Genomic DNA, 12,500 nt, shown 5'->3' on the forward strand with positions numbered 1-12,500 from the left:
AAATCACATTAAATTAATTATTCAAATTAATACAAAACTTACTACAAAATTCTCAGTTCTCAGAGTTTTGGATCTCATCACCTACTTCAGTCCACTGCTGCTCTCATAGTCTCCCAATTTGCCATTTCCCAATGACAAAACCTTGCAAATCTGACTATAAAACAATTAGCTATGTGATTTTCGCTTAAAGATGGCTAAAGGAAGTCCATTACGTCCATCACAGTGATTTGTCAGTCCACTCAGGCTTTAGCAGGACCTTCAATGTTTGCTCTTCTTTTGAGTAAATCTTTAAAGCACTGATGGCGTTTATTTTTAAAGATGGTGTGAGTTTTCTCTTCCCCTAACAACGAACTGTACAACATAATAAGAGTCCTATGTCCTAATTCCACTGTTATTTATACATTTAACTGATTTAAGTGAACATGGATAAAGGAATTAACCACTTTGTATTTATACTACCACTGCCAACATTGATGACCATCGTGTGCAAAAGTTTTAGCACCCCCGGTACATGTTTTGTTGATTTTCTAGGTGAAAAACAAGTCGGCGCACTCTCCTGTTGTGAACGCACCTCTGCACATTTCAATTACTCAATTATTATTATTTCAATGACTGTTTATTAGCTGAATAAAAGTAAAATTGTGCTTAAACTTTTGCACAGGCCATATTTTATGTTTTATTTTTTTGTTAAATTTGGCTAATAAGCAGTAGTTGTGCTTTAGAATGTGTAGAGGTGTGTTCACTGTAAAGGAACGGGTGTGTTCGCTCGTTTTCACATACAATTTGCCCCGGGGAGCCCACACTTTTGTACACGACTGTATAGAGTTAAAATCCACACTTGAAAAAGATAAAGGATACTTTTTTTCTATGCAGCAAGACCACTTATGGAGGAGACCACCTTGTTGAGAACCCTCGCTCTAGAGTCAGTAACCCTCAACTTTTAATAAACAGATTCTTTTTTCTATTTAATCGTGTATTTTAGCCTTAGCTTCTCTGTATTATGATGAATTTGCTGTAGTTGGAGGTAAAAGGCAGCCCAGACATCAACACCTGCAATATTTCTCCCTCTAACTCCCCCACAGGCTTTAGACCCGCTTCAGCCTGCGTGCACCCCAACATCGCTGCTGTCTCAGCGGGTGAGCTAGTTAGTATTCTGTTCACCCCTCAACACACACTTCTCCATTTTTTCGTCCTGTCTTCACCTTCATCCCTCGTTTCTTTCATTTTTTCCCCTTTCTTTTTCTGCTCCATCTGTATCCGCACAAAACCTCAGGACTCTCAATTATCAGACTCGCCGCATGCACCACTAAGATTAGTTTGCAAATTTAATTAATTTTTATCAAGGAGACTTCGGAGCAGATGCTGGAGCAATTAGCAGGTAATGGAAAACATGGGGGCAGTGATATTAACGTTTTAATCCCACCGGGATCTGGCAGGTTTCAAGGTTTTTTTCCCCCCTCCCTCTCTCTTCCTCTTCAGAAACAGCCTCTTCAAAGCAGTTTGTACTGAATCGGAGTGTGTTTTTGTAAAAACTGGGATACGCTTCAGCACAGGGGAATGATATTAAAGGCACTGGCTCGCACAGGGGTCAGCAAGCGCCCCTTTCACTGTCCTCTTGCGGCTCCACAGCAGAATCAGATTTGTAGGTAAAAATAAAAGAATCCTCCTTTGCAGTAAAATAAAGCTCCTGCTGATCCTTCAACACAGTTTAACAGTAAATGGTCTTAAACGCTGGAGTTAATATAGCCTACAACTGCTAATTCACCAACCTTTAACCATGAATGTTGGTGCAGACTGCTGGTCACCATAGCAACGCAGACAATAATCCCACCTAGCCAGTAGCAAACGAAATGGCAAGCAAAAGATTTAAGATGGACATCAATGATTTAGACACGAATGGACTTATTTGTATATTTAATCACTTCAGCTGGTTTCCTGATACATTTAATCTGCAATGGGAAACTGTCAAACACTCAAAAGTCACAAATGTGAAGTCAGTCCTCAAATTTACGGCATTTGGCTGACGCTCTTATCCAGAGCGACTTACAATTTGATCATTTTTACACAGGTAGGCGAAGGTAGTGTTAGGAGTCTTGCCCAAGGACTGTTATTGGTACAGTGTAGGGTGATTGAACCCTAGTCTACAACGTAGAAGGCAGAGGTGTTAACCACTACACTACACCAACCACATAGTGTAGTGTAGTAGGTGCTGCAGTTACATGCTGGCGTGTCAGACACCATTTAAGGTGGAACGGGAATTTTCGAAGAAGCTGGCGAATGAGAAGCGACTTCAGCCTCAACTTCAGAGAATTTAACAAGAAACTGTTCTACTTTTGAGGTTGTGGGAAAACGTTGTGGGTCTGAAGGTGATCTGATTTTTGTTGAAAGGCTCTTCTTAACATTTGGGTAGCCAACCTGTGGACTAGCATGAGAACTAGTCAGATACATCCGAGTTGACTTAGGGTTGCCACCCGTCCAGGATTTCCCTCGACCGCCTTTCCCTCATCCCTTGACCTTTACTCCACTGAAGTGTTTAAAAACTCCAGCAGCACTGCTGTGTCTGATCCACTCATACCAGCACAACACACACTAACATGCCAGCACCACTACATCAGTGTCACTGCAGTGCTGAGAATGATCCACTACCCAAATAGTACCTGCTCTGTGAGGGTCCATGGGGGTCCTGACCACTGAAGAACAGGGTAAAAGGGGGTAACAGAGTATCAGAGAAACAGATGGACTACAGTCTGTAACTGTAGAACTACAAAGTGCAGCTATACAGTAAGTGGAGCTGATAAGATGGACAGTGAGCGTAGAAACAATGCTATGGCTGTGGCGTGTGTGTGTGGTGTGTGTGTGTGTGTGTGGGGGGGGTTACTCACCCTGCTTGCTGTGGAGCTGCTTTAGTGCTGGGGAAAGCGGGATGCTGGGGGCACCTGCATGGAAAACAACTGCAGTTAAAAGGGCCACAGTGCAAATGCAGCACACATATCTACAGCAGCTGGTAATGCTGGGTTTTGACCTTTGACGTTTGATTATCACTGGTGCACAGACTGACCTATGGATGGAGCGTGTGACCCTCAAAACGGTGGAGGTCGTGTGGGCTTCTGTGTAGCAATACACCCCCCCAAACCACTAATGCTGCTAGCGATGAATGAAAGTGAATGGCGAGGCCATGCTAACTGATCACCCATTCACTTTCATTCACTGTTAGCCACATTAGCGCCATCAGGAGACGCAGTCCTACAATCGCTAATGATCAGCAGACTCACAGTGAAGAGGAAGATCAGAGCAGCGACCTTACCTTCTTTCTTCATCCCTCCGTCCTTCTCTCATCCCTCCTTTTCAACCCTCTCTACCCATCCCCCTCTCTCTGTCCTTCCTCCACCTTTCCCTCATCATTCCTCCCCCCCATCTCCCTCTTCCTTCTCTCGTCTTTATCGGTCCCCCTTTCCCTCGTTCCCTCATGCTCTCTTCGTTCTCCACCCTCTTACTCATCCTCTTCTTTCTCTCCATCTCCCAATCCCATCCCTCTCTTCCTCCTGCCCTCTTCTTCCCTTCCTTCTATCCACATTTATACATCTCACCCTTTTCTGCCCTCTCTCTCAATATTCTGCACATTTTTTTCTTTCACTCCCCTTTCTTTCTTTTCCTTCTTGTCTCTAACTTCTCTGCCATTCTACCCATCACTCTCTTCTTTAAGTCTACCTCCTTTCTTCTACCTTTCCCATCCTTCCAGCCATCCCAGTCTCTTTAATTCTTCTCCTTTCTCTCATTCCCTTTTCTTACCCTCTCTGTAGTCTGTATGTAAGAGCTATAGGTTATTAATAATCATAATAATAATAACAATGATGATGATGATGATATCGGTGGCCTGTAGGCTGCTGCTGTGCTGTATTTGATCTGTTCTCTGTTCTGCAGGTGCTGCATTTCCACTGCACTTTTAACGGCAGTCGTCTTTCATAGCGGGGACAGACGAAGCACTTTAACCCTGACCAGAGACTGTGTGTGTCTGTGTGTTTGTGTTAGTGAATGCTGTTCTTACCGGCTTTTCTCCAGATCTCCTCGGGCAGGTAACCGGATGGCGGCCTGTGGAGGAAGTCTCGGTGGATATCTGTCATGAAGAGTGTGAGAGAGTCAGTTCAGCTGAGTGTGTGTGTATAGAGTGCATGTATATGTGTGTGTGTGTGTGTGTGTGTGTGTGTGTGTAAGATGGGGGACACATCCTATTCTCGCGTTTTGCGTGATGCCACACTGTATAGTCGCCACCAGCTTTGAGCGACTGTGCTGCACTGTGCTTCAATCTGCTGTGCATTGTGAATGATTCACCTGTAAGATGCCACAGAAGCCGACAGACGAGAGACACACAGACAGGTAACTGTTTTCACTCCAGGTTTGGAGCCCCTGCACTGTGCAGTTTAGTGTCTCTCTCTGCTGTTCACACCTCGTTCAGCTCAAGAAGGGATTAATTAGCTAATAATATCTGGTATTTTAACCAGGAAACCACAGTTATGCAGTGCAGGGGTTTCAGGACTGGAGCTGAACTCTGAACTAACTGCACCGGCAAACTTACAGAATCACGTCTGTCGAAACACGACGTAGTTTTCCAAGCGACGACATTCAGTCTGATATTTAACGTTTATGTTTCTCCATTCAAATGTTATTTAAATCTCCAGAAACAGAGAGTAAAGCTATACCGGCGGTCTGCAGCTCCATTAGGGGGACGACTGTTCATCTCTCGGCTGTTAACATCAGCTAAAGTTCTCTAAAGGCCTGCACTGATCACATCTGTGTTAATTAGCTGATGTGGCCTTACTCTCCTATAATGACAAAGAGTTTTTACTCCTCTTTATGCAACACCATGTGATCCTTTACCCACCCTGATGTAAAGAGCCGGTGGGCTTCTGTGCTTTTAAATGCCTTGAGAGACTCTCCAGAATAGGGATAGGGGCTGTGTATGAGATAGATATGTCAGGAAAACAAATTTGTTAGCTTTTCTGCCAGTTAAAGTAGGACCAGGAGTTCTGGGTTGTGTAAGGATCACAGCCAAAGTAAGGAGAGTAATTTTAGCTGTCTTCCACCTCTAATTACACTTGTGTGGAGCAGAGAAGCCAGAAATTCGGTCCTAAATATGATGGCCACAACAGAAACATCACATGACTGAAGCCCTCAGTTATATCAGAATCACTCGTGTTGCATTAATCTCTGTATTCACTATTGCAGTCCAGTTTTCATTGTTATTTACTGTTAACTTCATTTTAGAGGCATAAAAACTATGGACTATGACGTATGGAATTCAGGTTCAGGAGGTTGAGGAGTTTGAGGAGCCACACAGACAGTGATGTATGTGTATGTGTGAAGGTGTGAGGCATGCTGAGAGCCGGCCGTCCGAGCGTTCTGCAGCACGGCGTGTACCTATGTGCTGCGCCTCGCTGCCGTTAGTGCTGTTGGAGGGGGATGAAGGCTTGTGCTGATGATGAACCGGCCGCTGGGCGGAGCCCCCACCTTTTTTCATATCCTCCACATCGCTATAGCGACGGATCCAGTGGTTCATCTCCTCGCGGTCGGCCTCCTGACAGCGGCGCAGGACGGTCAGTGAACGCCGAGTTTTCTCCACCATGTCCATAATGCAGTTCAACAACTGAGAGAGAGAAAAAGAGAGAGGGAGAAAGATATACGTGTGTATATAAATACATATATATACATATATATCTATATCTATATAGAGAGAGAGAGAGAGAGAGAGGACTGATATATAGGTTGAGGGATTTATACCATTTCATCACAACCTAAGGGACTAAACTCACTCTCTCATAGTTTCTGTTCTTCTGTTTCATGTTTCAACATTTATTTATGTCATTATTATTGGTGCAAGTGTAACATTCACAGCAATAAAGCCCTGAACTGAGAGAGAGAGAGAGAGAGAGAGAGAGAGAGAAAGGAAGAGAAGAGAAAAGGAGACATAAAGTGAGAATGGAAGAAAGAGAAAGATCCAGAGAGAGAGAAAGTGAAAGAGAGAGAACAAGAAGAAGAGAGGAAGAAAGAGAGAAGAGCAAAAGCAAGGGAAGAGAAAAGAAGATAGATAGATAGATAGATAGATAGATAGATAGATAGATAGATAGATAGATAGATAGAGAAATAAGAAAGGAAGAGAAGAAGAGCAAAGAGAAAAGAAAAAGACTGTGAACGAGAGAGAGAGAGAGAGAGAGAGAAGAAAGGTAGAGTGAGAGAGCAAGAAGACAGGAAGAGAGAGAAGCAAATGCGAGAGAAAAGAGAAAAGGAGACAGTGTGAAAGAAAGAGAGAGAGGGACAGAGCGAGAGAGAACAAAGGTAGAGTGAGAGAGCAAGAAGAGAGGAAGAGAGAGAGGCAAATGCGAGAGAAAAGAGAAAAGGAGACAGAGTGTGAAAGGAAGAGAGAGAGGGAGAGAGAGAGAGGGAGAGAGAGAGAGAGAGAGAGAGAGAGGTTGACACTGTGTGAGGAGGGCACCTGTGTGTGAGCTGAGTGAGTCTAGCGGCTGTATTTACAGTGGGAGTGTTTTAGCTGCAGAGGTATGAAGCTTTTAGCTGGGAGCGCTGCAGTGTTTGCTAAACCCATTAGAGCTGTCCAGGTGCGACCCTAAGTGCTGTGTAGGATGTATGTGTGTGTGTGTGTGTGTGTGTGTGTGTGTGTGTGTGTGTGTGTGAGTGGATAAGCAGCAGCACCACAAGGCAGCAACAATAGCACTGAAACAGCTGTGCTGCCAAGGGCAAAGACCAAACCCATTCATCCTGCACCTCCCTCACTCTCTGTCTCTCTCTCTCTCTCTCTCTCTCTCTCTCTCTCTCTCTTCTTCTTCTTTTCCACTACTCCTTCTTCTTCTTCTCTCTCTCTCTCTCTCTCTCTCTCTAGCTATCTTTCCTCTCTCTCTCTCACTCTCTCTAGCTATCTTTTCTCTCTCTCTCTCTCTCTCTCTAGCTATCTTTCCTCTCTCTCTCTCTCTCTAGCTATCTTTCCTCTCTCTCTCTCTCTCTAGCTATCTTTCCCCTCTCTCTCTCTCTCTGTCTCTCTCTAGCTATCTTTCCCCTCTCTCTCTCTCTCTCTCTCTCTCTCTCTCTCTAGCTATCTTTCCTCTCTCTCTCTCACTCTCTCTAGCTATCTTTTCTCTCTCTCTCTCTCTCTCTCTCTCTCTCTCTCTCTCTCTCTCTCTCTAGCTATCTTTCCTCTCTCTCTCTAGCTATCTTTCCCCTCTCTCTCTCTCTCTCTCTCTCTCTCTCTGTCTCTCTCTAGCTATCTTTCCTCTCTCTCTCTCTCACTCTCTCTAGCTATCTTTCCTCTCTCTCTCTCTCTCTCTCTCTCTCTCTCTCTCTCTCTCTCTCTCAGTGCTGGCTGTATTTATGTCAGTGGAGTGAGTGTAATTTGGCTAGAGTCCAGCTCAGGCCGGTCTCTCTCTCAGCTGCAGAACCCAGCTGGATCTCTCTACTGGGTCCTTCACTCCATCTGTGCCCCTTTTTTTAACTCACACCGTGTGTGTGTGTGTGATTGTGTGTGTGTGTGTGTGTGTGGAGGACGTGGAGGTGAGCTGTGCTGAAAGTGCTGCTGCAGGGACTCCGGACTGAACCAGTTCAGAAGTTTGGAATCACTTGTCATGTTAATTATGTTTTTTTTTATTCAGTAATAACACCTTATACTCTTTAATACTAAATTTAAATGATTTTTGAAGTAAAAACATCTTAAATGCAGTCCATACATTGAATATTTTTCATTCTGAAATTGTAAGAATGTTACAATAATATTCAACCTATTTCTAGACATTTTGCTTCTAGACATTTGTTTTCAGTCATTTTATCTAGTTTTTAATCTGGCAGATCATTTTTCTAGAAGTACTTTGACAGGAAATAATGTTTGAAGCTTAATTACCTGCTAAGAGAATGAGATGGTTTCACTACATAAACTGACTTAAAAAATAAAAATGTCTAGAAGTGAGCTTAATAATGTTTAGTATTTATAATATTTTTGCAACAATCTCATAATCAGAAATGTTAGACTGGATTTAAGATGATTTCCTTGCCAAAATATGATTTTTTGCAGTTTATAAACAAAACAGCAGATGGTGTTTTTACATATTTCATTCAGTATTTTGGGAAAAAAGTAGTAGTTAATAAATAATAAATAATCTACAGTAATTTTCCGTTAATCACCATATTTCACATACAAAACATCTGCTCATTTATGCATTTATCTGAACCCAGTTTTACTTCATTGAAAATAAAATGATGGAAAAAGGTGAACTGATAGGTGGACATACATTATCCAGGTGCTTCCACTCCTCGGCCCACTCGCGGTCAGTGAGCCGGTGATCGATCACCTCCTCCTGACGCGCTCCATGCACAGCTGTAACACAAACACACACAAACACACGCTTGTAAATAGAAAATTTGATGTTTTATTGTGATAATGGTTTAGCCCTGTTCCAGTCCACCTCACGCTAATGGAAGAACAAAACCTGCCAAGAGGCAAAGCCGTGCTCTGTGTTGTTATTGTTATTGAGTCCTGTGGCTTAATGCTGACCTGAACAACCCAGCTGTAACCTTGTCCTAATCAGCCAATCAGAAGCTCCTCTGGTAAAACCACAGTATTACAGATCTATTGTCTTTGTCACTATGGTATCTCTGTTTGACCTTATTTATATCTGCTTGTTTAATGCGAATAGATCTTAGCCACATGCATTTTCACTTAGAAATATCACTCATGTAAGGAGCATATCGCAGGTGTTGGAACAAAACCTTGTACCTCCAAAATGGTAACTTTACAAGAAAAGGAAAAAACATAATTTACTTTTAATGTAAGTCAGTGGAACCAGATTCCAAGTCATTTTGGGCCATTTCCTTTGGTCCTTTTGTCAACAGGCATTTTCATGTTATGTCAAAAATGGAGATTTTGTTCCGACAGCATATATGCAATATGCAAATCAGCTCATTACACTCCAATAAATAGCCTGTGTTAGTCCTTCAGGTACAATCAGAAGCCTCCAAGATCCAAATTTAGGAGTAAATGTTTAAAAGACAGGTCATATACAGGTGTTATGATGCAACATAAAGTATTTTAAGATGCTTTATTCATTATTTCAGATTTCTGAATAGCAAGTTTTTAAATGATATGTAACATACTGTAATGGGCTGGTCTTTGACTTATGATCTGCTTCTATATTTGACTTTTTTTTAAACACAAACTTTCTTGATGTTACTTTCATGAAAACTTCACTCTGCAGCTTTCTCACTCATTGCAGCCTCATCTACAGCTGCGTTCATTCTTCCTTTATACGGCCTCCCTAACCTGTTTGGCGGTGGCGCTCTCGTGCCTCCCTGTGCTCCATGTGTCTGTAGGCATCTCTGTAGTGATGAGCCAGAGCCATGTCCTCCAGCCGGTACTGCTGAGGGGCAGGTGGGTTTGGGTGCAATCCGTTGGGGGGGTGCGTGGGGAGGCCGTTGGGTGGCGCGTGGGCGGCCAGGCCGCTGCTGGGGCTGAAGCGCTGGCTGGGGCTGACCGTACACGGCCGCTTGGCCAGATGCTCTGCATGCAGGCCGTCCCTTTCAGCTCCCGCATCTTTGGTCCTGGAGAGGGCACGGATGCACAGAAACATTAGGACAGGGTCAGAGGGTCAAGCTCAAAAGACATAAAAGCCATGCCCATTCATGCAGAAGTGATATGGAGTGTTGTTCCTGCAGACAAGAGATATTGGAGTGGAAAATGGTTTAAACGTACTGTTCCTGGCTGTTGAGAAGCAAGTCCATATGAAAAGCTGATTAATACATTTCAATTAAACCACAAAGAGGTCCTGCTGACAGGTCCGAATGCTTGACTTCTTGTATGAGCCAGTGTGAATTTTTCAATGTAATTACATTACAAAACTTATTAGTCAGCAATTATAGGGAAAACTGCTAATTACTATGCAAACTCTGGGAGTTATTCTTATTTTATGGAAGATATCTGGACCAGTAGACTGGGGTCTTAACCATTTAAGGGGGTTTAACTTATCTTACCAAACATATTGCTCATGGTATTTTAACCTTAAACTAAAACTTAAAATTATAGGCTTATTACATACTATGGCTTATTATTCAGTAACTACATGGACTTCAATGCAAACTGGTCAAGCTATTCTTAGGCTTTAGGAGTATGTAATAGAACGTTGGGCCTGCCGACAGGACCTGGTCATTTAAGGGGTTAAAACTGCCCTCAGAGTAGCTGTGTGCACATCCATGTCAGCCACATGGATCAGCATGTGGAACTGGAGCTTTCTGTGTGCTGTTGTGTTTTCTATCACTGTATAAAAGAAGCTCTTTGCCACCTTTACTGGGGATATCATAACACTTTCCAACACTTCAAAACTTTTCCACACTACATGTTTGACCACACTGTTAAAAATGAGAGGTCAGCTCAACTCAAAAATGATATAGTAACTGATTACATGGCTTTTCTTGAGTTCCTGATTAGCCAGGACTCTTTCCATCACACAATCCTACTAGACAGTTTTCCTCTTGTATACTTACAACCTCCAACTGTTGGGGTGACGGCTTAGTCCACTGCACCACTCAGGAACACATGAACTCAGATTTTGTGTCTACGAATGTTTACACTTTGTTGTTTTAACTTGCCATGGCATTGTCCCATGTGGTGCAACTGTCTAATAATTCATCCCAACATCAGGAGACGGTAAGTTTGAATCCCAGCAATGTCACAGATGTCCATATCTGGAAGCCCAAGAGGAAGATATTCCAGAAGGGACTGTGATGGAAGGAGTGCCAGCTAGTGGGAAAAGTCAGTAAAAAAAACTCAAATTCAGTTTTGTTTCTCTAACAAAAGATAGAAAAAAGTAGCTGGGAGAACTTTTGGCTCGACTAAGTAGTTTGAGTTGGGTGAATGCTGGTGTCCTCAAGTTGAGTCAACTCAAGAAAAGCCATGTAATCAGTTACTATATTGTTGTAAAGTACAAAGAGAGCATAAATTGTCATATTTAATCGAACATAGTGCAGTACATTTATGGCATTTGGCAAGCGCTCTCATCCAGAGCAACTTACAATTTGATCATTTTACACAGGAAGGCCAAGGTGGTTTTAGGCGTCTTGCCCAAGGACTCTTATTGGTATAGTGTAGGGTGCTTGAACCCAAATCTACAGCGCAGAAGGCAGAGGTGTTAACCACTACACCAACCACTCCACACAGAAAGGACCCGGCCGGGGAATCAAACCCAGGCCCTTCTTGCTGTGAAGCGACCGCGCTACCCACTGCGCCACACTGCGTCTTGCAGCACAGCACCAACAGATGACAGAAACATAAATATTGTGCATCGTGAAAACTTCCTTTAGTGTTGTGTTATATGTTAGATTTTTGCCATAACGCCGACCTCTCTGACAAAAATAGCCGTTTTATTGCACAGACCTTAAAAGGTTAAGAAAAGTGGAGCAGAAAACACTGCATTTCTGCCTGTAATGCGTCTCTGTTTCTGTTTCTCTCCTCCCTCCTACAATCACAGTCCAGCTGTGTGCCATATGTAGACCCACCCACCAACTCAACTATGGAGGAGCATCCCAGCCCTTAATCTGCCTCTCTCTCTCGCTCTCTCTCTCTCTCTCTCCTGCGCTGCTCAGCGCTGTGTGTGAGCGCTCTCTGGCAGATGTTCGATGACACTGGTGTGTGTGTGAGCCATCTGGCCAGCCTGTGCTCCAGTGTTGATATTAATCTGTTTAGCTTCAGTGCAGCGGCCAGGCGTCCAGAGGTAAATCTTCCTCTCCCTCCCTGCGTTCACTGCTCAAACCACAGCAATGCCCAGCATACCACATCTATGTGTTAGTACAGTTTCATGGACAAAATTGTCCTGATGACTCTGTAGGAAAAAGCTGAGAAAAACAGACCAGCCTTACTTAACATTCCTAAATAATACAGGTCATGCTTGGCTTTAGAGTAGAGAGGATTCGATACACCTGCGAATTCATCTACTTCCTTCACACTGTGGCCTTTGGCACACCCATTTTCCACACAACGAACGAGACATTCGCTGCACTGTACCATCTTTTCTCAATCTATGAATCCCGTCACACACCCTACAATTCAGCATTTAAAATAGCTGCCGCAACTATTATTAGCTCTGTGACATGATATGTCTCTACTGTCTATAAGAGGTTATTTAATTACACGGTTTGCGGCGAGGGTGTGCAGATTGATCAGCTTGCTTGATGTTAAATAGTGCAGTGTAAGGTACAGTTACTTGTTAGCTACATTAGCCTCTTAGCAAAACTAAAGGGTTTTGAGGGTGTATTTGGCTCCGAACCATCACTTAAGAAAATAAAAACTCTGTGCTGGTTTTTAACGCAGCTGTTTGCGAGTGACTCGACTCTGTTGCTGCAGTCAGATTCCCACAAATCAAAGCAGCAGCTGGAGCAGCCGCCATTGCACTGTAAGCCAGCGTCCCGAAGCCTGAGGTGTGTGGATTACAGAGGGATCGCCTGCTCCACCATTCTCT

The 12,500-nt window shown here is 43.4% G+C and overlaps 1 protein-coding gene across 6 annotated transcripts in view; it reads right to left on the minus strand.

The window, feature by feature from the left end:
- Positions 1-12,500, minus strand: part of cbfa2t3 (CBFA2/RUNX1 partner transcriptional co-repressor 3) — a 97,298-nt gene that overhangs the window by 15,345 nt on the left and 69,453 nt on the right. For 5 of the 6 annotated variants that reach the window (XR_005129653.1, XM_037534603.1, XM_017722262.2 and 2 more), the window contains 5 exons: positions 9,314-9,591; positions 8,286-8,371; positions 5,416-5,641; positions 4,046-4,114; positions 2,883-2,936 (listed from right to left, as the gene is read on the minus strand). Coding sequence is in view for 5 of the 6 variants with exons in the window: in XM_037534603.1 (XP_037390500.1) it covers positions 2,883-2,936; positions 4,046-4,114; positions 5,416-5,641; positions 8,286-8,371; positions 9,314-9,591 (713 nt within the window). In the remaining variant the exon portion in view is untranslated. The remainder of the gene's footprint in view (positions 1-2,882; positions 2,937-4,045; positions 4,115-5,415; positions 5,642-8,285; positions 8,372-9,313; positions 9,592-12,500) is intronic. The other variant, XM_017722263.2, reaches the window with a different exon arrangement.

This window comes from Pygocentrus nattereri, chromosome 25, assembly GCF_015220715.1.
Source record: "Pygocentrus nattereri isolate fPygNat1 chromosome 25, fPygNat1.pri, whole genome shotgun sequence".
Classification (NCBI taxonomy): Eukaryota; Metazoa; Chordata; class Actinopteri; order Characiformes; family Serrasalmidae; genus Pygocentrus; species Pygocentrus nattereri.